Below are 27,887 nucleotides of genomic sequence, written 5' to 3'. Positions count from 1 at the left end.
ATATTTTCTGCAACATGTAGGGTTGCATGAACTGCTTAAATATTTCATAATTTCATTCATGCAAAATCCTTAATGAATGCAAAGGTTGGAACAATTAACACAAAACGATGTCATGTAAAGCTGAATTTATACTATTAATACAAAACGATGTCATGTAAAGCTGAATTTATACTATTAACACAAAACGATGTCATGTAAAGCTGAATTTATACTATTAACACAAAACGATGTCATGTAAAGCTGAATTTATACTATTAACACAAAACGATGTCATGTAAAGCTGAATTTATACTATTAACACAAAACGATGTCATGTAAAGCTGAATTTATACTATTAACACAAAACGATGTCATGTAAAGCTGAATTTATACTATTAACACAAAACGATGTCATGTAAAGCTGAATTTATACTATTAACACAAAACGATGTCATGTAAAGCTGAATTTATACTATTAACACAAAACGATGTCATGTAAAGCTGAATTTATACTATTAACACAAAACGATGTCATGTAAAGCTGAATTTATACTATTAACACAAAACGATGTCATGTAAAGCTGAATTTATACTATTAACACAAAACGATGTCATGTATAGACTTGTTTCAAGTCCTTTGGCGTCCATAGTTAGTGAATGTAAAATTCATTGAAGCTTTGCCACAAAAATTTCTGTTTCAAAAGTTATTCTTTAGAAATAATTATTTAGCATCATAACTTTGTAAAAATTTATTTGACATTTGAATTGTTGAGGCCAGATAGTGGACTTTCTTATTTTGCTTTACTCCAGGCATACTGTGCACTGCAGGGGAAGTGTTTGAGCAAAATGCCACCACGCCCACCCCACAAGGCATACTTCCTCCCTAGCTCATGTACACAAATCTGACCTGACTAAAATTTTTAGAGTCATATGATAGGCCTACTTCTACCACTGATTATACATTGATCCAATGAAGAGCATGAATAGAGAAAAAGTAAGGAGGAGCCGTCCTACACACAAATCTGACCTGACTAAAAATTTTAGAGTCATATGATAGGCCTACTTCTACCACTGATTATACATTGATCCAATGAAGAGCATGAATAGAGAAAAAGTAAGGAGGAAGCCTTGATCAAGGCTATGTCATGTAAAGCTGAATTTATATTATTAACACAAAACGATGTCATGTAAAGCTGAATTTATACTATTAACACAAAACGATGTCATGTAAAGCTGAATTTATACTATTACTAGTGATAAAATCTGACCAATGAGATGAATTGTTTATTACTGCTTTGAAAAGAACAAGACTTCCCATTGGCTAGAAAGAGCCATGTGATTGATAGTGATAGAGTGTAAATTCATCTTTACTACCCACAGCCCGTCTGCATGCCTGGTCCAAGTCAGTGAGGGTCACTGCATGAGAGTAGCTAATCCAGCCCAGTTCAAATGCTAATGTTTATTGAAAATCTCAACATGGATATCTTATCAATTTTTCAGAAGGGAGATCCACCTGGTTTGCCATCCAGAGGGGGCACGCCACGATGGCTTACAGAAACCAAATATCTATCACCTCTTATCGTGGCATATGAAGACATGCTGAAAGACAAGCAGGATGTGATAGAACTGTGCCAGAAAGATTTAGAGCAATTAAGGAAGGAAGCAGAGGATGTTGTACAGGAGAATCAGAGGTTACATGGCAAGATAGATCAGATGGGACAGCCTGCTAGTGTTACACCTGCTGAATGGTAAGATGATTGATATTTACAGAGCTGAAACTTTTCCTCTTTTTAGCTGATTTCCTATTTTTTTTATTCCTGAAATTTCTGCGTCATTTGTTATTTTCAGCCCAATTTGAGCTTTTTTAGTATAATTATGCGCTATTTTCCTCTCTTTTCCCTCTTTTTTCACAAATGGCCAATTTCAGGTCTGTATTTAGTCCTGGGATTTAGTCCAAATAAAAACTTGTTGTGCTGCCCTCAAGTGAAAAATCAAAATTGGTATGGTTTGTCCCAGAGGGCAGCACATAGGATAGTTGTTATTTGTAAGGGGGGTCATATGCAATATCACCATTTTTTACATCGCCATTGGATTAACACATATTATGAAATCTTCATGTTAATTCTAAATTTGTTACGTGGTGTCAAAGTAAAATTATGTTTTTATAAACCATCGGAGCACGACAAAGTGCCCCACTGTAGGCATGTTGTTTTTCAATTTGGAACTGCTAACCATCTATTTTAACGGACTGTCAGCCTTGTAGTTTTGTCAGCCTTGTACGCTGTTTGTCCTATACAGCCTGATATTAGTCCAAATGTAAATTGTTAAAACCAAAATTGGTAAGGTTGGGCACAGAGGGCAGCACATAATTTTATTAGATCTTAGTACACAGAGCTGCACAAACAGCAGTATAATAGGTGATTTCAATGTAGTGCCAAAATATAGTCCAGCCTCTCCTGCAGCGACTGACTCCCATAAAATTAAAGTTGTACACATACATGTAGGACTTGAACTAGTATATAGCATTGGATATCATGTAGGCACAAGGTGGTGATAGAAACAAGAATCTGTGCTACTTACCACGCTTGAGGACAGGTGGTTTTCGCCACTGCGGCCCGGGTTCAATTCTCTGTGTTGCCCCATGTGAGTTTGGTTGCCGATCCATGCTCATCCTTGCAGATTTTTCTCTTGGTGCTTTGGTTTTCCTCCTGTATCTAAAATTGGACCTCTTCCCATATCCCTGTCTTGCTATATTAGGTTGGTATCCCTTTAATTTAGTAGCTTCTAAAAGCACTATTGGGCTTTGCCTGGCTTTGGCTTCAGCTTCTGCGGCATTACGTTTCATTACCTGGAGAGAATTGATCAAAATTGAAATCCCTCCTGAGGTTGGTATCTGTCAATGAGTTGACCAGATCACAAGGATTTCATTATAGCTAGAGGCAGTATGTAACACAAATGGGTCAATGAGTTACATTAAAAATGACCTTGTGTGGTATTCAGTTCCCAGGAAGTGAGTTTTGCCTGAGGCAATTTGTGGTTAAATGTTGATCCCTCACTACAAGAGTTATTACCATTCGATTTAGTTGAAAAAGAGGTGAGACATGATCAAATCTCTCCAGGTAACAAAACGTAATGGGAATGTTATAAGTAAGTAAATGTTTCAACCTTTAGAGCATGAAAAATCTCCAAAAATAGATAATGATAAACCATACAAGTCTGCATGTAATGACTTGAAACTGTGCTCTATCACCTCAAACACATTAATTCATCACTTTTTCACTCACCTCTAAAGAAGCTGATGGTTGAAACAGCCTTCTGAATGACAATGCCAAATTTGGCTTCCCTTGTATCATGTCCAAGCAGTGCAGTACCCATGTAGGCTATCAAAGTCGCAGTGATCTCTTCACGCTTGCCTTTTACATTCAAACAAGAACCGATAAGTTGGGTAGCTCATGTAGCTTAATTACAAAGATTATAGATACATTTTGTGTTTACTTCAAATGCAGGAATCAAATTCAGGAACAAGCTCGACTGGTTCTAGAAGAGAACCAAGTTGTATTAACACAACTTGACATACAACAGAAGAAACTGAAAGATGCTCACAAGAACCATGCACAGGAAGGTAGGTTAGAAATCTTGTCTACTGAAGGTACCCATTGATGCATCATGTTATATATAAACCACTGTATGGATGTTGCAACTCAAATGTTAATGTTAAATGATCTTCAGTTTGCTGTAGCACAACCAGGACTTATTTTTTTTTGGGGGTGGGGGCTGAACTTTTAGAAAGTGTACTTTTATTTGTATAAAAACCTGTTTAAATGGATGAGGCCGTGCGTTTTGAACTGAATATCCAAAAAGGGTGGTGGTGTCACACTTTTCACCATGATCGTTTTGTTTTTTGAGCATATCTTTGAAAGTAAAGGAGCTATGACTGAATAAATTTGATACCAAATAAAAGCTAATATATTAATGATGAACTATGCAAAGTTACATGAATGTATCTTGAACAGAAGCAGAATGGCATTCAATCCAATGACCCAAGTCAGGGGTGGTGGATGCAGCGGCTCACGAGGCAGCGGCTCACTATGTACAATCTCAATGGGAAATTTAATTTTGGTGCCTCGCAGTGCAAAAACGTTGGAATTTTCTTTAAAAACTAGTGTATATCAATAAATTTGGTATCAAAAGAAAGCTGACATTGTTATCTGAACTTTTATTCTGTAAAATAGTTGAAACAATAAACTGCCTTGAGCTAATGATAGGGGTATGTGCTTTGAACTCGACATCTAAAATGGGTGAGTGGCGTCACATTTTTCACTATGGTCATTTAGTTTTTTTAATGTATCATTGGAATAAAAAAAGATTTGATAGTAAATTTGGTATCAAATGACAGCTAAAACATCAATTATTAATTATGGAAAGGTATCAATAAGATCCCTTGAACATCTATAGAATGGGACTCAATCCAATTGGCCAAGGCAGGGGTGGTGGAGGTAAAGGGGCACTCTGCACAAAACTGTAAGCCGAGTTTTCATTTTGGGAGCCTCGTAGTTGGTGTGCAATGTGTTGCTATTTTCCTTAAAAATGAGTGTTTATCAATAAATTTGGTATCAAAAGAAAGCTGACATTATTATCTATACTTTTATTTTGTAAAAAGTTTAAATAGTTAGCTGCTTTAGTGTATATGATAGGCCAATGTTCTCCAAGACAATAAGAAAAATTAATTCTATTTTGGTCACTTTTTGAAGGGTTGTATCATTTTACGAAAATGATAACCCCCATACATTTATATATTGCAGGAAAGCCCATACTCTGATCTATTAGAAAATGACATAAAATAAGATGCAGGGGTAACATAGAAATGTTAGTGACATTACACCCCTGTACCACTGTCAGTTGATGTTTTGTCTCATTCACATCAATGTAGCATTAGAACCTTACATCTGACAGTGTGTCTGAGTCTCTTGTTGGATTCCTTGTTCAATTTCCTAAAAATGTATACTTTCATCATGCTGGGGGGTATGGTTTGCAAAATATGGGCATTTGAAGGGGAAAGAGTGTCGCGAATTTCTAAAATCAGTGTGTGACGAAAAGTCGGCGAGGTTAAAACACATGGCCATGAATGAATGAACAAATTAGTGAATGATTTTTTTTTAATGTCGTTGTTGGTTTTCTGCTGTGGTTAAGTTTTCATAGCAGCCACTAATGTCTGCAATTCGCCATGTTAAAATGCAGATTGCATAATAAAAAGTTACATGTGTAGCTGGGCCTTGAAGCTATGGTGCCATCTGCTTTGGAAGTCTATTCCACTGTGGTATAGTTCTTGTGAAGAATGATGTGTGATACACTTCTTTAAAAAAAATCCACAAGCCTCAGCACACTTTACAGCACTTTTCTTAGTGCTGGTTGCTGTCTGAAGCTTGTATAAATAATATTACAGTGTTAAGTTTAGATGACATTTTGACAAATCCGATGTTATCATGTATTTATTTCACTCTCTAGTTGCTAGGCTAGGAAAGAGAATCGCCATGGTAGAAGCAGAGAAGAACCAAGTTGAGATGGAGTTATCCGATTTACAGCATAAGTACAGCGCTCTGAAGCAGCAACATGACAGGACGATTGTCAACAATGAGCGCAAAATGCCAATACAAGAACACATGGATACTATAGCTGAATATAAGAGGTTAGTACAGTGTAAACTAGGGCCTCTGCTGGGAAATATTGTTAACATGACAATTTGTCATAGTTCCATAAAAACTCGATAGTAAGCATATGTGCTTACTATAGAGCACTTTTGAAAACATGAAATTTTACCAAAGTCTGGCGCTTTACCAACTGAGCTAATAGAGTACCGAAGTGATGACGTCACAAAAAACTGTTTTTACATTTCAGCATTTTCATGGCCATATTTCAGTAGAACATGATGAAAAACATCCACAGTCCAAATTTGGTGGGAATCGGATCATGAGGACCCAAGATATAGCCGCATGAATACCTAATTAGCCCCATTGAAATCAGTGTAAGTTGGCCTGGTTCCAAACAGTTATGAACCAGGCAAATTTACACTGATTTCAATGGGGCTAATTATGTATTCATGCGGCCATATATCTGGCCCTCATGATCCGATTCCCACCAAATTTGAACTGTGGATATTTTTCATCATGTTCTACTGAAATATGGTCATGAAAATGCTGAAATGCAAAAAAGAACATTTTATGACGTCACACTTCGGTACTCTATTGGGTTTGAGACAAACACTTGCAGGTTTACTTGTTCATGTATAACTATGTGTATCAATGATTTGCTCAAAACCCTTTACACTTTTGTGGGTGGGGCTCTTCATATTTGCATGTTTTAAAAGCGCTCGATAGTAAGCACATATACTAACTATCGAGTTTTTACGGTAGCTAATGTAATCCTGCAACTTTGGTGGCTCCTCCAACTGAACAATCAAGCCAGTATGGATATCATGGCTCGAAAAAGTGGGGAATTTGGGAAGCTCCTTCCCAGGAAATGTTGGTGTTTGAAGGGAAATTCTGGCATTTGGAGGGAAATTGTGTCTTTTTTGTATATAAAAACGTGCTATAATTGTGGGAAATTAAGCTTGCTTCCGGGAAATTAACATTTTTTCAAGCCCTGATGGATATTATGCTGTAGTCGACCTTTATGCACCACTTTCCCCACTACCAATTTCCCAACTTTTTTTCCTGTTTGATTTCTTGTATTTAAACCCAGAATTTGAACAATAATCTCTTTTGGCTAATGTAACATTTTGTATTCAATACTTTTGATGAATATATTCATGTATGATAATTTCTTGTTTAATATCAAGCCTCCATCAAAGGAGGTGAAAGCTTAAGATGTGAGTAAAAAAATGGCTGTTCCACATAAATATGTTAATCACAAACCTACAAAATGCATTGATTTCAATATTTCTTCTACTTGTAGGTCTATGGATGAATTACGTCGCACACATGAAGACGAGCTAGAGAATTTGAGATCAAAATTGACATCCGTCCAGAGTGAGAAGAAAAATGTCGCCATGAAGCTTGCTGAAATGCATGCTGGGAAGAGCCAGATGGAAGGAGAGATTAAAGCACTCAACAAGGCACAGAAGTAAATATTCTTTTCTACTAAAAGACATGATATATACATGATCTTTTAAAAATACAATTTTTGTCATTTTTTAATGTTTTTTTTTTCATAATTTTGATAATAAATCCCTACATTCAGCTCCATGGTTATAGTGTTTTTTCTTTGATGTTATCAGCTTAAAAGGGATAGAAAACTTTCCTGACAGTTATTACTAATTATGTTTGTGAAAGAATAACAAAATCAACAATCAAAATTTGACAGAAATCATCTTATTTATCATGGCTTCAAAATATAAAAGTTCAGGTTGTATTATAACCTGCCTATGGAAATTGAGAAATTGAATTTGCCAAAAAAATGGTACAGGTATGCTGACTATATATTGTTATGTGAGCATAACATCCTTTTATGGACTCTGAAAACAGAAAACCTAAACAGAATTAACATAAACATCTTTGTAAATCGTTTTCATTGAAGAATTCACTAACAAATTTGAAGCACTTTTTGCACATTTCTTTGATCTTTTTATTAAGCAAAATGTTTATACAACAAACTGCTAAAGTACAAAATAGTTTCATTTCAGTTACATATAAGAAGATGTAAGAATTATTGGAGATCTCATCAATAACTATTTGATATGTAATGAATACTGAACAATTTAAGTGCAACATCTTATCCGTTGGACTAAACAATATGTGATGCGATCAAGCAAAATGAGTCTGGTGTCGAGCAAAATCAAAATTCTGTTATTAATTTCATTACATGAGCCATTTTCAGAGCTTTATTTTGCTGAAACCCTGTCAGAATTGGACTGATGGTTCCAGAGATATGGTTTATTCCAATGTTCTTCAGAACAATAAAACACAAAGGATGTTGAATACTATAATTGCCTAAATCTCAAAATCAATATTTCTAACATCCGACTCATTTTGCTTGATCACATCACATATATGTTCTGAATAATAATGTCCAGAAAATGTCTTGAAAAGGGAAAGAAGTTTGATCGTGTTTGTTTTTGTCTTTTTGTGTGTGTTGGGATTGAGTCATTGAAGTTATGTCAAGTATTTCAAAGTTTGAAATAAAATACATAAACTTGGGTTTGACCTGCAGGAATTTTTGGAAATTGCAGCGAAAGTGACAATTTCACAGCCGATTTAGCACTGCACTGACAATGCAGTGAAGTATCAACTGACGTAAGGTCCATTCATACTACGACGCAATTGCTTTGCGATGGCGGTGCGGTGCGTTGCCGCAATGCATCATACTGCATTGCAATATCGCAATAAAGTTAAATACATTTTAACTTGGAAATGCGACGAGTTGCGTTGAGTTGCGGCAAAAAGTAATCGATATATATCTGCAACGCACCACAAAGCAATTGCGGCGTAGAATAAACGGACCTTTATTTACTATGGTTACTGTTATGGTTACTAAATGGCTTATTTTTTAGTAGGGGCTTGAAGCATGTGGTTGTCATGTATCTTAATTATCAATTACAATTTGTTCATTTTCAGGAAATTAACCCATAAGTTGGGATTTTTAGAGAGAGAATTACAGCATGCTGAATTGAGAGAGGCAGATTCTAATAAGCACCTAAACAAAGTATTAGCCATTGCAGAACAAACATCAGTTGAAAGGGATAGCTATGAAAAAATGGTATGTCTTTGAAGAATTATTAGATAATTTACATTATGTACCGTACACATAACACCACACCCCTATGGACGCTGTTTAGGACTATGCAAACATGGACATCCAAATCTGTACTCAATCAACATACCGAGGACGGTTTTCGCCATTTTTTTTTTGTGTGGTTATGGAATTTAACCTAGTAACTGCGGACATTATCTCTTACATTACGATTGAGGACATATTTTGCAAATACGTTATACATGTACATGCATTTGCAGTCATTTGCAGACTTCCACTAACCGTAGATGGTCCCCCCATTGTCGAGTGGTCCGCAGTTGGAATGTAGAGTGTGGGGGTGGGGGTGTGTCCTCAATTGAAGGCGATTGCACATACACCCACCCTGTGGACGTCACAGTACCTTTGGGCGTGCAGTTACTGATTTCTTGTGTACTTGCATCCTTTACCCATGTTTACAAAAGCATACACACACAAACAAGTTGTATAAACTTATGTTGTATTTTTGTGTGCTGTATGCATAAACTCTGGGATTAACTTTATTACACATCATTTTAGGTGTCATATGTCATTCAGTATTGGCTCTTTTTGCCAAAATGCATTACATAATGGGTTACATGTGCTACATATTTAGGAAGTTGATGATGCAGAAAATGAACTCTCAAATGGTTGTTGGAAAAATTTGCAATTTCTAATAGGGGTTGTGCATGAAATTATCGATTGGCTCCAAACAAAGGATTTGAGCCGGCATACCTATCTACCTATCCTCTTCGGGCCCTGTGGCCCATAAGGCTGCAAGTCTCCTCCTCCAGCTGTCCCTTTCTCTAGCTATTGGCTTGGCTTCACTCCATGACCTCCACCCTAATAAAGCCGGTGTCCTTCACCGTAATCATGGCGCAGTGCAGTCCATTCAATCAAATGTTGTCATCAACCTATTTGATCGTAGTGCATTTGTTATGTGTGTGAGACGAACTGTAGTCCGCCATATTTACGGTATGATATGTCATATGCACAACTTTCTTGAAACTGCATTCTTGAAAGGGATTATGTGAGGAATAGGTCAGCATACAGACAACAATACAGGTGTAGATGAACAGTGTATGCAAGGTCAAAGTATAGTACAGGTGCAACAAAATAATGAACTAATATATTGTTATTATCCAGGCTAAAGCACAAGCTCAAGAAAAGAAGAAAGCTATGAATAAGATGCTTGATAGCAACATCACAATAGGAAGAATGGAAGAAAAATTGAAGGTAAGGTATCTGTCAGTTTTCAGCATTAATGACTAAATACATAGTGTGAAGGTAAACTGATTTGTATCTTTCTTTATTTAGGGTATCACATAAAAGTTGCTCACCTGAAAATTAGGATCTTATTGAGATGGTTCCAAAGAGTACTGACTACCTACAACCTTGGCGAAAAATGTTGCCACACCTGAGCGTTAATTCCCCGCTCCCCTATTGCAATGTTGATTTGGACAAAATGTCTACATTTCAGTCTCCCAATATTGTAAGATGGGGGTGGGGAAGGGGAGAGTCTAAATTGAATGTGCATGCATTTGTGCAACTATTGTATAAAGATATTAAATGCGGTACTGTCACATATTTAGCTCTGGCGATTGCTTGATTTTAACACCAGCACGTGCAGGTGTGGCAACGAATTTCTGCCAGAGCCCCAGGGTTGTAGGTGTTCACCCATGTAGTAACATGTACCTCTCAGTTCATGTGAATGTGGGATACAAGTGTCCCAAGGCAATATAGGATCAAATTAGTTTGATCTTTCGATCGACCATCGATCCTTATTATTTATAAAATCAATTAATTGACTATTGTTAATTGTGATTACATATGAATCTTTGCATATAATGACATTGACCAATACAAATTTACCAGTAAAATTCTGTATAATTAATTGATAGCATTGAAGCAGCATCAACGGTCAATCAAAAGATAAAACAAATATGTGACGTGTCATGTCAAAAGGAGACACTTTTGGGCAGGATCGTAAATAGACTTCTCCGTAGTCCACTTGCCATTGTGCATATTCAGAATTACCTTTGCATTTAAAACTCCGATTGTGTGCACAATTGATAGATTTTCCTGATCTATTCAGTCACTGTACGCCCTCTGTTAGCTTGATACCCAAGTGGACTACTGACATTCGATTGCGGTCAAAATGCTTAACACAGGCCCCTATGGCAAGAATGTCGGATTTTTGGCCTACTAAGAATAGCATGATGTAATGCATTTTCATATAAATTAACCAATTGTGATGCAGCATTTGTGTAGGCGGGCCTTACCATTTTCCCGATAGTAATCAATTTCATTTGCATAATTGTGACCTCATTTTATGCTGTTGCCGTGGTGTTTGGCTCTCTTGCGGTAAAACTTCAAAGTTTGTTTATATGTGATGAACCAGTGGATGCACGTGGGGTGTGTGTACACATATGTACAATGTACGTGTGTGGATAAATCCTGATCGGGCAAATAAAGTGTGTCTCTACCGGCTATAATAAAATATACCTAAATTAATTTATAAACATAATTATTTAGCTCCGCTGTTTAGAGACGGACCATGACATGGCCAATATCACCCGAGACTTCTTCAGGGAATTCTGCTGATGAGGCCGGGTGCGATACAAAAAAAACTGCGATTCATCATGCATTCTCACTAGGATGTGAAAATTGTAAACTGGCTCAGGAAGAAGTCCTTCATCATTCCATGGCTGGTAAAGACGTTTTCACCATTCTACCCAGATTTTTAGCAGGGGGGCTGACAAGATGGAATTTGTTGATGACCCATTCTGGGAGGCGGTGCCCCCCTAGGTCAGAAAAAAAAAAAAAAAATACCTAGTTTCCTGGATTTTAATGACATTTTTCACTTCACCTGAAATTGTTGGGGGGGGGGGTGAAGAGTATTCTAGCCTCCGGTGCCTAAGCTACCAACTAGATATAGGCCTAATATGGGAAATATATTTTCTACCAAAGCAGCACCATTTGCTAGGACTTTTTGTCGGGTGGGAAATCCCAGACTAGAAGAAGCACACAATTTGAGTTTACCTTGGGAAGCAAAATATGAACGCATTTACTTCGATAGTTCTAGCCAGGGACATATTGTCTTCAAGGAAAGAAATTATTCGCGACACATGGAGAACGATTGTGCGGATTATTAAATTATTGTGGTAATCATTTTTTTAAAGATAAATATTTCATAATAATGGGAAAATTAGTTCATGCCTCTCTTAATCCGTCTACATTTGTAGCTATTTTAGAATTTCGGATGACTATTTACCTGATAGACATTATTTTGATATGGCCTTTGTAGCCAGTGATAGGGACTATACATCTTCTTTGAGCGTACGTAGCTAGCTAGGTTTGGCTGCATGAAGGCCCGGACAAAACGGCACACAAAACGAGAGGCTCTTTCCGTCTTTCGGCATGCCATTAAATATCAAAAGCACCTGAAGTAACTAGTGCTAATTACGGGGCCGCATTTTCTTCCCAATTAACAAAACATTCGCGTCAATAAAATTGCGACCCCCTATTTCGCAACAAAATTTTATGCCCCCCCACCAATACACCTTAGCCCATAAACAGACTAAAATTGTATTGAAAACAGTCTTTTGAATTAAAATAAACAAACTATCTCATCAAATATTTTATGACCCCCTATTTTTTCTTTCCAAAATCTACGACCCCCCTTCCGAAAAAAAAAAAAATGCCAGCCCCTAAAATAACAGAAAAGTCAACATTGTGTTGTGATGTGATCTTGCCGGCCTATTTTTAAAAATAATGTCCTGTCTCATGCCAATATTTTGCACTCAGTTGTGTGTTTGTGCACTACACAAGTGAGGTTCGTGATACCTGTAAACAGGCCAAGATAGATGCTATATGCAAATTAGGGGTATTTTCTCCTGCTGATCGATTTTGGCAAATAAATTGCTGCACTTTCCCACGGGATGACAAATAGTTGGCGTTGTATAATTTGACTTTTCCATACAGGTATTTCTTATTTATTGGGTTATTATTCGATATTTATCACAGTAAATACTAAATATAATCTTGATCGATTTGTACCACCGTTGATTTTTCTTTAAATAAATTGTATTATCTTTTGCCAAATACAAGAACCCCTGTACAATTATGGACGAGACGGAAACTATTCGCTGTTTCTGATTGGTCAAGGGATGGAGCCAATTTTAGTCTCATCGTAGCGCCACTGACTTAACCGCAATCGCTTGTCCATAGTCGTATTTTTCGTGAGTAACGTGAGCTTTTTATGAAAATAAAACAGACTGCTAGAAAATCACTGGTAGGCATGAAGGGAGCCTCTTTCAAAAAATATTAAAAAAACAAAAGTAAGGCAGGACACAAATGATCACTTAGAATGCCTACATCTAGGGCAACTAGATTTGCTTATAGACTATTTATTACATTATATTATCGAGATTGATAACATAGGCCTATTTCTAAATTTCTCAAAATTCGACTATGGCATAGTCTAGATCGTAAATGGAGAAATAGCAAAAAAATCTGCCCGGGGTGATTTTTTTCACAATTTGGGTTTGTTGCGCATTTGTGATGTTTTTAATGTTAAAAATATTGCCTGATAGTTTCAGACCGGAATATAACTGGCATCTTGTATTTTTTGAGACATTTTTCAAGGTAATTCCTACTCTCAACATTATCAATAATATTTTTAAAAGGCCAATATCTCAATTTCCAATTTTATAATACCGTAACTTACGAACTCAATATCTTCGCTTAGGAATGTCCGATTTCATTGGGGAAAACGGCGTTGCTAGGAGCAAAATATCTCTATATTTAAGATATGTAAAAACCTCAAAATTGATAACCTGCCCAAAAGTGTCTCCTTTTGACATGACACATCACATATGGTTCTTGTGCCAAAGTAGTCAGGGAGTACTGCCCTATGGAGGGTGCACAATAGTAATAAATTTCCCTATACTTTGTGTACAAAATGGCCTTTATTCAAATGGCTCTACCTACCTAACGAAGCGACTCAATTTTTCAAAGTGATGTTTTCCTGACTGACAAACAAACAAGCAAGTAAACAAACTAAATTAAATATATTGGTGACCATTGAATTTTCGAGCTACCGGACCACTTAATGCAATACACTTTTTTCACCCAATTTTCAAAATAGAAGCACTTGTGATTTTACCTAGAAGCAGCCGGTTTGAGAAATACATGAAAAATCTGAATAAAAGCCCAGAATCTTTTCCAATCTTGGCAGATGCTTAGATTCAAGCCTATATTTATTACCTGGCACAATTTTTTCCAAAAATCTGCACAATTGTTTTGGTTTTTAATATTGATTTATAGGTGGGTAACTTTTACCGAAAGGTAAAAACACCGCAAATCAGGACGGAATCCCACAAGAGACATTATTTGGTGATGTGAAATCTTCACGGACCTCCATATGTTTGATTTTATAATTTCCTAAGAGTTTTAATACTAATTGACATTATATAACTTCATTTTGAGTGACCGATCACAAGTTGACATTTTTGGGACCAAATTCAACTTGGCGCCACATTCAAATAATGTGCTATCTACTGTAGATAGCACATGTAATGGAACAAATTAAAATCAATTTATTTTGACAATGTTGATCCCCGTCTGTAGGCCTATAATGTCTGAGACATGAAATTAATTTGGTAATGCACGCAAACAAACAAACATAAAGGCTGCTGGAGCTCATGACACGGGCCCTGGATCAGGTAAACTTACCTTATATGTGTGGGTGTGTGTGTGGGGGGGGGGGGGTGTATGGGTAGGCAGGCTAAACTTATGACAGACAGCAAGACAGACACACAGATATGACAGAAGCAGGGAAAACATGACCACAAAGGCAATGCATGAATTATACAAGTGTTGAATTACATGGGTCTTTGATCATGTTGGTGAAATCATAAGCTTACCCCACCCCCCCCCCCCCCCCCGATCAGGCAGTTTCATAACAGTGCCACCATACCGATGTTTTCTCCATCTCCAATTTGGCTGCCTGTCATAATTAAGCTTAGCCTACCCTCTCCCACACACACACCCACGCCCACAAAAGGTAAGCTTACCTGTTCAGGTAGGCCTATTGACCTAACAGTGCCTAGCTCTATACTGATATTTCTCCAAGTCTCCAATTTCGGGCCATGACTCATCTTAGCACTGGTAGCCTAGTAAATGTTGCTTTTTTCTGCAATTTTAGCTATAAATTATATGAATTAAAATCAAAAACACCTCATCAGTCAATATGCAAATGCTAATCAAAACTTGTTTGGCACAAGTTTAACTTGCTGAATCAAAACGTCTTCCGTATAGGCTCACACACGTACTCTCCCTTCACGGACCTCCATATGTTTGATTTTATAATTTCCTAAGAGTTTTAATATTAATTGACATTATATAACTTCATTTTGAGTGACCGATCACAAGTTGACATTTTTGGGACCAAATTCAACTTGGCGCCACATTCAAATAATGTGCTATCTACTGTAGATAGCACATGTAATGGAACAAATTAAAATCAATTTATTTTGACAATGTTGATCCCCATCTGTAGGCCTATAATGTCTGAGACATGAAATTAATTTGGTAATGCACGCAAACAAACAAACATAAAGGCTGCTGGAGCTCATGACACGGGCCCTGGATCAGGTAAACTTACCTTTATGTGTGGGTGTGTGTGTGTGGGGGGGGGGGGGGTGTATGGGTAGGCAGGCTAAACTTATGACAGACAGCAAGACAGACACACAGATATGACAGAAGCAGGGAAAACATGACCACAAAGGCAATGCATGAATTATACAAGTGTTGAATTACATGGGTCTTTGATCATGTTGGTGAAATCATAAGCTTAGCCTACCCATCCCCCCCCCCGATCAGGCAGTTTCATAACAGTGCCACCATACCGATGTTTTCTCCATCTCCAATTTGGCTGCCTGTCATAATTAAGCTTAGCCTACCCTCTCCCACACACACACCCACGCCCACAAAAGGTAAGCTTACCTGTTCAGGTAGGCCTATTGACCTAACAGTGCCTAGCTCTATACTGATATTTCTCCAAGTCTCCAATTTCGGGCCATGACTCATCTTAGCACTGGTAGCCTAGTAAATGTTGCTTTTTTCTGCAATTTTAGCTATAAATTATATGAATTAAAATCAAAAACACCTCATCAGTCAATATGCAAATGCTAATCAAAACTTGTTTGGCACAAGTTTAACTTGCTGAATCAAAACGTCTTCCGTATAGGCTCACACACGTACTCTCCCTTGAGGGTGCACAATAGTAATAAATTTCCCTATACTTTGTGTACAAAATGGCCTTTATTCAAATGGCTCTACCTACCTAACGAAGCGACTCAATTTTTCAAAGTGATGTTTTCCTGACTGACAAACAAACAAGCAAGTAAACAAACTAAATTAAATATATTGGTGATCATTGAATTTTCGAGCTACCGGACCATTTAATGCAATACACTTTTTTCACCCAATTTTCAAAATAGAAGCACTTGTGATTTTACCTAGAAGCAGCCGGTTTGAGAAATACATGAAAAATCTGAATAAAAGCCCAGAATCTTTTCCAATCTTGGCAGATGCTTAGATTCAAGCCTATATTTATTACCTGGCACAATTTTTTCCAAAAATCTGCACAATTGTTTTGGTTTTAATATTGATTTATAGGTGGGTAACTTTTACCGAAATGTAAAAACACCGCAAATCAGGACGGAATCCCACAAGAGACATTATTTGGTGATGTGAAATCTTCACGGACCTCCATATGTTTGATTTTATAATTTCCTAAGAGTTTTAATACTAATTGACATTATATAACTTCATTTTGAGTGACCGATCACAAGTTGACATTTTTGGGACCAAATTCAACTTGGCGCCACATTCAAATAATGTGCTATCTACTGTAGATAGCACATGTAATGGAACAAATTAAAATCAATTTATTTTGACAATGTTGATCCAAATCTGTAGGCCTATAATGTCTGAGACATGAAATTAATTTGGTAATGCACGCAAACAAACAAACATAAAGGCTGCTGGAGCTCATGACACGGGCCCTGGATCAGGTAAACTTACCTTATATGTGTGGGTGTGTGTGTGGGGGGGTGTATGGGTAGGCAGGCTAAACTTATGACAGACAGCAAGACAGACACACAGATATGACAGAAGCAGGGAAAACATGACCACAAAGGCAATGCATGAATTATACAAGTGTTGAATTACATGGGTCTTTGATCATGTTGGTGAAATCATAAGCTTAGCCTACCCATCCCCCCGATCAGGCAGTTTCATAACAGTGCCACCATACCGATGTTTTCTCCATCTCCAATTTGGCTGCCTGTCATAATTAAGCTTAGCCTACCCTCTCCCACACACACACCCACGCCCACAAAAGGTAAGCTTACCTGTTCAGGTAGGCCTATTGACCTAACAGTGCCTAGCTCTATACTGATATTTCTCCAAGTCTCCAATTTCGGGCCATGACTCATCTTAGCACTGGTAGCCTAGTAAATGTTGCTTTTTTCTGCAATTTTAGCTATAAATTATATGAATTAAAATCAAAAACACCTCATCAGTCAATATGCAAATGCTAATCAAAACTTGTTTGGCACAAGTTTAACTTGCTGAATCAAAACGTCTTCCGTATAGGCTCACACACGTACTCTCCCTTCACGGACCTCCATATGTTTGATTTTATAATTTCCTAAGAGTTTTAATACTAATTGACATTATATAACTTCATTTTGAGTGACCGATCACAAGTTGACATTTTTGGGACCAAATTCAACTTGGCGCCACATTCAAATAATGTGCTATCTACTGTAGATAGCACATGTAATGGAACAAATTAAAATCAATTTATTTTGACAATGTTGATCCCCATCTGTAGGCCTATAATGTCTGAGACATGAAATTAATTTGGTAATGCACGCAAACAAACAAACATAAAGGCTGCTGGAGCTCATGACACGGGCCCTGGATCAGGTAAACTTACCTTATATGTGTGTGAGTGGGGGGGGTGTATGGGTAGGCAGGCTAAACTTATGACAGACAGCAAGACAGACACACAGATATGACAGAAGCAGGGAAAACATGACCACAAAGGCAAATGCATGAATTATACAAGTGTTGAATTACATGGGTCTTTGATCATGTTGGTGAAATCATAAGTTTAGCCTACCCATTCCCCCCCCGATCAGGCAGTTTCATAACAGTGCCACCATACCGATGTTTTCTCCATCTCCAATTTGGCTGCCTGTCATAATTAAGCTTAGCCTACCCTCTCCCACACACACACCCACGCCCACAAAAGGTAAGCTTACCTGTTCAGGTAGGCCTATTGACCTAACAGTGCCTAGCTCTATACTGATATTTCTCCAAGTCTCCAATATCGGGCCATGAATCATCTTAGCACTCGTAGCCTAGTAAATATTGCTTTTTTCTGCAATTTTAGCTATAAATTATATGAATTAAAATCAAAACACCTCATCAGTCAATATGCAAATGCTAATCAAAACTTGTTTGGCACAAGTTTAACTTGCTGAATCAAAACGTCTTCCAGATAGGCTCACACACGCATACTCCCTTGAGGGTGCACAATAGTAATAAATTTCCCTATACTTTGTGTACAAAATGGCCTTTATTCAAATGGCTCTACCTACCTAACGAAGTTTAACTCAATTTTTCAAAGTGATGTTTTCCTGACTGACAAACAAACAAGCAAGTAAACAAACTAAATTAAATATATTGGTGACCATTGAATTTTCGAGCTACCGGGGCACGAATGCAATACACTTTTTTCACCCAATTTTCAAAATAGAAGCACTTGTGATTTTACCTAGAAGCAGCCGGTTTGAGAAATACATGAAAAATCTGAATAAAAGCCCAGAATCTTTTCCAATCTTGGCAGATGCTTAGATTCAAGCCTATATTTATTACCTGGCACAATTTTTTCCAAAAATCTGCACAATTGTTTTGGTTTTTAATATTGATTTATAGGTGGGTAACTTTTACCGAAATGTAAAAACACCGCAAATCAGGACGGAATCCCACAAGAGACATTATTTGGTGATGTGAAATCTTCACGGACCTCCATATGTTTGATTTTATAATTTCCTAAGAGTTTTAATACTAATTGACATTATATAACTTCATTTTGAGTGACCGATCACAAGTTGACATTTTTGGGACCAAATTCAACTTGGCGCCACATTCAAATAATGTGCTATCTACTGTAGATAGCACATGTAATGGAACAAATTAAAATCAATTTATTTTGACAATGTTGATCCCCATCTGTAGGCCTATAATGTCTGAGACATGAAATTAATTTGGTAATGCACGCAAACAAACAAACATAAAGGCTGCTGGAGCTCATGACACGGGCCCTGGATCAGGTAAACTTACCTTATATGTGTGGGTGTGTGTGTGGGGGGGTGTATGGGTAGGCAGGCTAAACTTATGACAGACAGCAAGACAGACACACAGATATGACAGAAGCAGGAAAACATGACCACAAAGGCAATGCATGAATTATACAAGTGTTGAATTACATGGGTCTTTGATCATGTTGGTGAAATCATAAGCTTAGCCTACCCATTCCCCCCCCCCCCCCGATCAGGCAGTTTCATAACAGTGCCACCATACCGATGTTTTCTCCATCTCCAATTTGGCTGCCTGTCATAATTAAGCTTAGCCTACCCTCTCCCACACACACACCCCCGCCCACAAAAGGTAAGCTTACCTGTTCAGGTAGGCCTATTGACCTAACAGTGCCTAGCTCTATACTGATATTTCTCCAAGTCTCAATTTGGGCCATGACTCATCTTAGCACTGGTAGCCTAGTAAATGTTGCTTTTTTCTGCAATTTTAGCTATAAATTATATGAATTAAAATCAAAAACACCTCATCAGTCAATATGCAAATGCTAATCAAAACTTGTTTGGCACAAGTTTAACTTGCTGAATCAAAACGTCTTCCGTGATAGGCTCACACACGTATTTCCCTTGAGGGTGCACAATAGTAATAAATTTCCCTTTACTTTGTGTACAAAATGGCCTTTATTCAAATGGCTCTACCTACCTAACGGCGACTCAATTTTTCAAAGTGATGTTTTCCTGACTGACAAACAAACAAGCAAGTAAACAAACTAAATTAAATATATTGGTGACCATTGAATTTTCGAGCTACCGGACCACGAATGCAATACACTTTTTTCACCCAATTTTCAAAATAGAAGCACTTGTGATTTTACCTAGAAGCAGCCGGTTTGAGAAATACATGAAAAATCTGAATAAAAGCCCAGAATCTTTTCCAATCTTGGCAGATGCTTAGATTCAAGCCTATATTTATTACCTGGCACAATTTTTTCCAAAAATCTGCACAATTGTTTTGGTTTTTAATATTGATTTATAGGTGGGTAACTTTTACCGAAATGTAAAAACACCGCAAATCAGGACGGAATCCCACAAGAGACATTATTTGGTGATGTGAAATCTGTACTGCTTGGCAATTGTTATGCCATTGGAATTCCAACGGTACATTATTAGTACTAGAGGTGCATATAAGCTCTGCAGGTGATTACATGACATTTTTAAAGTGGATTTTTAGCAGCCTCCACCCAAGCAGCACTTACGGATAACTCGAAATCAAAAGGGTTCATTTTCTTTTTATTCTTCAACATTGTATAAAATATTTCAGTTGTAAGAGATACTGTAGTTTCATCCATCTGTTAATAGTTTAAATTTAACCTGGTGCTTTTTACAGGCAGGGCCGGATTTACCATAGGGCCAGATGGGCAAATTTTGGGGGCCCCCAAAATTGCCCTGTGCAGTGTGCATTTTCCGTTTTAGCCGAAAACATTATGTTTTGGGCCAAAATAGGGTACAAAAATTGCAAAATTTTGCGCGCACTGGCCTGATATATAGCAAAATTCAGCTTCAATTTGGGCTAATAAAATAGTATAAATTTGATATTTTTTCATGCGCTACGCGCGCAAATGTCCTTGTAAAATCTAAAAACTTGGCCACTTGAGGGCACATGCCTTCCTGACGGTGAGTTGGGGGCCTGCAAATTTTGGCCTGGCCCAGGGCCCCCAAACAGGTAAATCCGGCCCTGTTTACAGGAGAATTTATTTATGATGTGGCATATTTTTATCCATCCAATACTATTATAGTGATGTAATCTAGCAAAATCAGTCGGAAGTCGGAAATATTGATTTTGAGACATAGCCAAATAAAGGAAGTATTTCCTTTTGTTTTGGAAAGTCTTTAACTGCTCCTATCTTTTGAACTGGTTTTCCAAATTCAATGGGGTTTTCTGCAAAATGTAGCTTTGCAAATGCTGTTTACAATCCTGTGAGGAACTGAAAATAGGTTATGTCCGACTTCAGACTGATTTTGCTTGATCACACCACAAGTATAATTAAAGACAGAGATAAAAAGAATTTATCGCGTCTGATGTCACTGTCAATTACGATCCTTGATTGGTTTACACAGGTTAATAGCACGTAAAAGGAAGACCGATCTATCTGGTGCTGATCGGAGAAAAGGAATAGCAGCAAATGGCGAAATATTACGTACTTTTACCCCGGACTTTTACTAGGCAAAAAGCAGCTTTTCTAGGCATTGTTGACATGGTGCCTTCGCGAAAGAAAGTTTCCTACTATGAAGACCTAACTTTTGAGATGGTTTGTATGTTTGAAGGTGCAAAATTAACAATATGGCGCCCAGTTATACCGCCGCGTTCCGCAAGTCATCATCACGACACTTGTAAACAAACCGTGCTCGAATTTGATTGACAGGTGACGTCAGACGCGATAAATTCTTTTTATCTCTGTCCACAATTATAACACCTCATTTCAAATCTTATAGATGTATAAGTTACAAGCTAAAGAGAAGATGGGGCAGCTATCAATGGAAATGGAAAATCAAGAAGGCAGCCATAGTAGCAGACTACGACAGTATGACAGAGAGGTCAAACATCTACAGCAATTACTTCGGGATAAGCAGGATGTGTTAGATTCACTATCATCAGACAAGAAGTAAGTCCAGATTTTCTTTGAGTATCATGATTTTTTAACTATACATGTAGTTGGAAGACCAAATTAAAAATACTAGTTTGCGTATGATGGCCTGTCAACCATACCAAAAATGTCGTACTGCACAGGTCAGTAACCAACCAAGCCGCACCTTTGCCTTGACGTCAGACGCAAACTAGTCTTTTTAATTCCCTTTTCAATTATATTATTTGAATCATAATACTTAATTAATCATGCATTTCTGAGTCTCACTGTTTGGAACCTTGACCTAAGGCATCGGCATGGGTGCTGATGCACTCTGCCTTACCATCTGATTCTGATCCATGGTGTTTCCATGCCATACTACTTGGCCAGCCTTCCTGCTGCTGCTATGGAGGTGATGTTTCAAGCTAAGCAGTCTATTTTAGAAGTGTCCAACCATCTTTTGTGAGGGCTTCCTCATGGTCTTTTCCCAGGCACAATTTTAAGGTATCTGTCATTTCCCATTCGCTGTATGTGGCCAAAGAATCAGATCCTTTTTTGGGTGATTTTATCAGTGACTGTGTGCTTCAGCCTAAGTGTGTCCCGTATTATGGTGGAATATAGTAACTGTTCAAAATGCGACCTTTTTTCAAAATAAATTCTTAATCTTGAAACTTTCCATTGTAAGGACTTTAAAAAAAAAGGTTGATATCAGCCTTATTTTTTGAATTTGACCAAGCAACAAGCAAACTTATAAAAGCCATGGCTATTGCCAACCACAAACAAACCTAAACAGAAGCAGCTTTATAGAGATGTGAAATACCTATTGGATAAACAATGTTCAGAAATCAATGAAGCATGAATACACTTTTTCTTATATGCCCCTTTAATTTTGCCCTTGGCTTCATATTGCTTATTTTGTTGACCATTTTGCATACATATGAACTTTGTGTTTCAGGAAAGTTGAAGATCAATTAGAAACAGTCTGGCAGACAGCAACAGCGGATAACAAACGAATGAAGGCCAAGTTGGCACACAGTATGAAGGGCAGCATGAAAAACACTTTTGATGGACCACCGTTTGGCTCAGACTCAGATAATGTGGGTTTGCTCTCATCAGAAAGTGATTGATGGAGAGAAAACAATAGCAGGTAACAAAAGAATATGGGCCAGACTTGCATGAAGAGAAGTTTAAAGAACAGTGCAGTGCAGGTGGTATAGTGTATCTCATCATTCCAAGAATGGACAGCCATTTGGGTTACAGTCTGTCCACATAGAAGTACAAACCAAAAAAATGCGACATGTAAAGAGCGTGGTGCGTTCGGGAAGTACAAATCGCGCAGCAGTTGGCACGCCAAGGAAGCATTTACACACACATTGCACTGAAATGTTTATTCTCATACCTCCAGCTTCCAAGGTCTATTTACTTTGTACTTCTATGTGGACAGTCTGTAGTCTCAGATCATGTTGGGTTGCTCTTGTTAGACCATTGATGGAGAGTGAAGAGAAGCTTAAAGAGCAGTACAGATGGTATAGTATATTTCGTCATTCCAAGGATGGGCAGCCATTTGGGTTAGTCTCAGATCATGTGGGTTGCTCTTGTTAGACCGTTGATGGAGAGAGAGCAAGAGAGAAGAGATATAAAATGAATGAAGGCCAAGTGGGCACATAGCAAGAAGAGTAGCATGTAATGTGGGTTTGCTCTCACCAGAAAGCGTTTGACAGGCAGAGAGAGAAATACAGCAGGTAATAAGGTAATGAAAGACAAATGGGACGTAACATTAAATGCAGCGATGATGGCCAGCTGAAAAGTCCTGATTCAGATAATGCTGATCTCAGAAAGCAATAGATGTACATCAACTCATGATAAAATACCTGGAGGCAAAGCTGGCAGGTAGCATAAAGATTGAAAGCAGTGCAGCTAAAATTTGATTCATTTTAAGTTCATCAGTTGTGATGCAGGTGGATATTGCGCTGGTCCAGTATTAAATCTTGCCCATAAAGTTAGCAGTGCAGGTATACGCATGTACATGAGCGGTTTGTTGGCACACTTGTGGCACAACCGTTAAAAAGCATTGACATCACTTCCAAACTTAGTGCTGCCACCTCTCACATTTTGAGCATGAGTCTCATACACTTTCGGCACTTTCTCATCTCTCATCCCAAGGTAGTAAAATCTTGCGCATCATCAAAATATAGTTCGAGAGATTTTGTGCTTCCCTACCACTCTACTCCCTCATCACTTTTTTAGATTCTCGTCATTGTGAAAAAAATCTGGGGTCAATTATTTATATTAGCAATGTTTAGTCAGCCAACAATATTTCCGTCCTGATACGCCCCTGTTTGACAATATCTCACGCCAAGCAATCGGAAGAGTTGACAGCCTTGACAAACTTGATGTGAACCAAAGTGTAGCCATCTGGGTCAAACTTGGACAGTGTCAGTTTGTTTTTAGTCTCAAAAATGAAAGAAGATTGCTTTGTAGGTGAATAGCAGATACCTAGAAAACAAAACAACAAAATGTCAGCTTGTGAAATTATATACAAAAATATCTAGCTTAAACTATAATGAGTGAAAAGATTAACATATTAATCTTGTCATTATACTGATAAAAAGCAAAATGGAGTCCAAGCCCGGTTTGCTAACTTCAGAAAGCAGCATATGTGACATGATCAAGAGGAATGAATCGGATGTCGCTAATATTGTTTTTGAGATATTGGCAAAAACAGTGTTCAAATTCTTTTGTTTTGTATTGTTTTCAGGCATTGATAAATTGCTCATAACTCGGTAACCAGATGTCCGATTTTGATGGGGTTTGCATCAAACTGTAGCATTCATAAACTGCCAGAAAATGATGGAAAAAACTTCTAATTGAAAATTGCCGACATGTGATTCATTCCCCCTTGATCATGTCACATATAGGTTTAAAATGTGCAGGACCAAATCCAATGCAGGTTAAGAAAAAAGTGGGACCAGTATTCAAGTAACCTGCCTGGATGTCAATTCCAAAGGGTTTGCTCTTCATCATGAGGTCCCTGATTACAGAGAGTATCAGGCTTGGGCTTTACAGCAAGAAGAGACTATGGGTAATATAGATATTTTGAGAAATATAAGCTTTAAAATGTGAATCTTTCTTGAAAACCACAAATTTTAGCAAAAATTATAATTTTCTATAAATTCTTAATTAATTAGACATGCCACTTCTGGTATAGAGACTATCTAACTACAATTGTTTAATTTTTCAAAGCAAGTATAGAGGGTATTCATTACTACGTCATTGATGTGATTGCTCATGCATAAAATTCCTCCACATAGGTTGTTTAGCTTAATCGGGAGAGTGACCTCTTGAAATGATGATCACAGTTATCTTTGAGTTATTACAGTGAGGCCCACGTACAATGTTCAACACAAAGTGAACAATGCTATAACTTGGAGGACAAACAAACCAACACCGCCAAATTCGACTGACATGTGTACAACGTGGGAAGCTATGGGGAAATTGAACACTTGTTGTCTGATCATGCATGTGTTTATGGTTCGGGTAGCGGTTACTTAGCAACTCTCGTTCCGCTTGGGTTTATTGCATACACTCTATACCATGACCAAAATATTGTCTTTCACCCGCTGAAATGGGTACAATTTCATTTCATTTCTGGGTTTGTAATGAAAAAAGGGCCAAATAACGTTACTGATCCAAAAGAGATTACATAGATGTTGGATACATCATTCCTCAGAAAATATATTTCATGTAACATCAACATTATAAGAATTTTAAAATACATTTCAACATTAAAAGAATTTAAAAATATGTTTTTTGAATGACATGAGTGAAATATCAGACATGACAGAATGCAACATACAACCAAGCCTTGATTACTATATATTTACCCAATTAAACTGCCAAAGTTGTGCTCTCATGTATAGATTTATAGAAGTAATTCTGATGATTTGTTATTTTGTAATTGTATATTCACATACTTTTCAAAAGTGTGTGTTATTTTTGAATATGTTAATATCTTTCAAATTCAGTTCAGCTATTGCTGAATAAATGTAGGAGATACTGATTTTAGTTCCTATGTTTAACAATCCAGTATGGTGGATATGCCATAGAGATTTGTGATGCAGCACATCACGGGGGGACTTTGCGGCAAATTGCTTTTCAACTGGATAGATTAAAGTAGACAGAAAAATAGGGGAAAATAATAAGAATTTGGGATGCTTTTTACTTATAAAATATGAATGCCTTGATAAATTTTAACATGTGGGGTCATTTTAAAACTTGCAAGATGCTTTCAAAGCAGAAATACTTAACTCAAAATTGACTTCACCTGCAAAGTCCCCCCCCCCTTTTTTTATGTGCTGCATCACATACATGTGGTGATGGGAAGTCCCTTACTCTCCTAGATTTAGTATTTTGAAAAGGGCATAGTGTAAGGCCCTATGCTTCCTATTTTAAATTGAAATAGACTGGGATTTTTTGGACTCCCATGCTTGTGTGCACTCATGGAGGACATATAGTGTATCTGCAGATTGTTTTGTTGAAAGCACTGGGCAAACTCTGATGTTAAACATGTATAATTGGTTGTGCTTATTGGCAGGCCTGGAAAATATGTTTATTTCCCAGCAAGAGAGATCCCTCCAACTTAGCAAGATTTCCCACCATTTCTTATGTATTTCTTTATCTAAAAAGCAAAATTTCCTCCAAATGACCAAATTTCCTGGCAAGGAGATTGCCAATTTGCCAATTTTTTCCAGGCCGGCTGATTGGTTCAAAGCACCCAGCAAACCTCAATGTGAAGTATATTACTACAGGATTCCTTTTGTGGCCGCCTGCACAGGTGCCCCATTGCCAAGGTACCTGACTGGTACACACAGATCCTACACAGTACCAGTGCGGCTACTGCACAGGACATACCAGCAGAGGTACTGCACTGGTACTCGGTGTGTACCAGTCAGGTACCTTGGTGACAGTGTATCCATGCAGGCGGCCACAATAGGAATCTTGTAGTGTATGTTATCTCTGTATAAGGTGTCATGCTCATTTAAATTTTGATAATACGTATGCTATATATAACACTTAATGCAATATGCGCAACACTTTGTAATCATGCGGTGACAAGTTTCAGTCAATTTCAGCCTTTGCCGAAAAATGCTGGAGGTACACTCTTTTCATCCTCATGAGTAACATTCCAATATGGTTGATTCCCCATTGGTTATGAGTTCTATGGGTGTATATGGAGAAAACTAGTCACTGCAAAATTGATGAACGAGACCAAAGATCAAATTAATATGAATTCCATTTCTGTGTAATAGAGTTTATGATAAAGACTTTCAACTTGTGTGCTTTAGATTATATTATATGTTGAAATCTGTACTTATGTGTATTCACCTTGTTTTAAACATCACCAAAGTGTTTCTATTCTATTTATCTATGTGCAACAACAAATATGATTACTAATACTATATTCTAAGTTTAAGCTGTAAAAGAGACAAGGGGTTGTGAGTTGTATGGCTTGTTTGTTACTGACAACTTAGCACCCTATGTTATAAAGTAAGCTTCAAAAGGAGAATTTTGTGATCCTAGCATCTTCTTTTTATGACACTTTTCTGTAGATATCCACGAAAAAAGTGTATTCCAAAAATTTTAGTTGATTCCGTTTGTGAGTAATGCATGTTATGTGTATTACACTGCTCCATAGGCCATTGTTGTAATTCTGGTACACCAGAACATAATGTAATTAAAATTTGACAATATTTTTGCTGAACTATAGAATGGTATCAGCCTATATTAGTGTAAGTTACTTACTAGCTTACTAACTAACTAACCATTTGGTCTGAAATGGACATATCTTGAAATGCCACGAAGGTGTAACATCCGAGTGGTGTCAAATGAAAGAGTAAAGAATATAATAAAAATATTTCCTGACATCAGAGGTCATTCAAGGGGTCACAGGGGGTCAAAAAAGGTCATTTAACTGAAAATGCTCCAATTGAGCTGAAATTTGAATGCAAAGATCCTTATGACATTCTAAATATGTATGTTTAAAATATTTTAAAATTCATTTAAGGTCATTAAGGGGTCAATAAAGGGGTCAAAGGTCAAGTTTACCAAATGGTCCACTTGAGCTGAAATT

The 27,887-nt window shown here is 37.4% G+C and overlaps 2 protein-coding genes across 2 annotated transcripts in view; both read left to right on the top strand.

Annotated features, from left to right (window-relative positions):
* LOC140172527 (uncharacterized) overlaps positions 1-1,569 on the top strand; it is an 87,021-nt gene extending 85,452 nt beyond the window's left edge. The window contains exon 12 of the mRNA XM_072195673.1: positions 1,480-1,569. The gene's annotated coding sequence lies outside the window, so the exon portion shown is untranslated. The remainder of the gene's footprint in view (positions 1-1,479) is intronic.
* On the top strand, positions 1,456-22,884 carry LOC140172526 (centrosomal protein of 89 kDa-like). Its single transcript, XM_072195672.1, has 8 exons — positions 1,456-1,727; positions 3,486-3,601; positions 5,485-5,665; positions 6,931-7,098; positions 8,589-8,730; positions 9,886-9,975; positions 21,627-21,796; positions 22,713-22,884. The coding sequence occupies exons 1-8, from the start codon at positions 1,456-1,458 to the stop codon at positions 22,882-22,884; spliced, it is 1,311 nt and encodes a 436-aa protein (XP_072051773.1).
* The last annotated feature ends 5,003 nt before the right edge of the window (positions 22,885-27,887 follow it).

This window comes from Amphiura filiformis, chromosome 16 (genome assembly GCF_039555335.1).
Source record: "Amphiura filiformis chromosome 16, Afil_fr2py, whole genome shotgun sequence".
In the NCBI taxonomy this organism is placed as follows: domain Eukaryota; kingdom Metazoa; phylum Echinodermata; class Ophiuroidea; order Amphilepidida; family Amphiuridae; genus Amphiura; species Amphiura filiformis.
The sequence above is the reverse complement of the archived record's forward strand: the minus strand, read 5'-3'. Positions and strand labels throughout refer to the sequence as shown.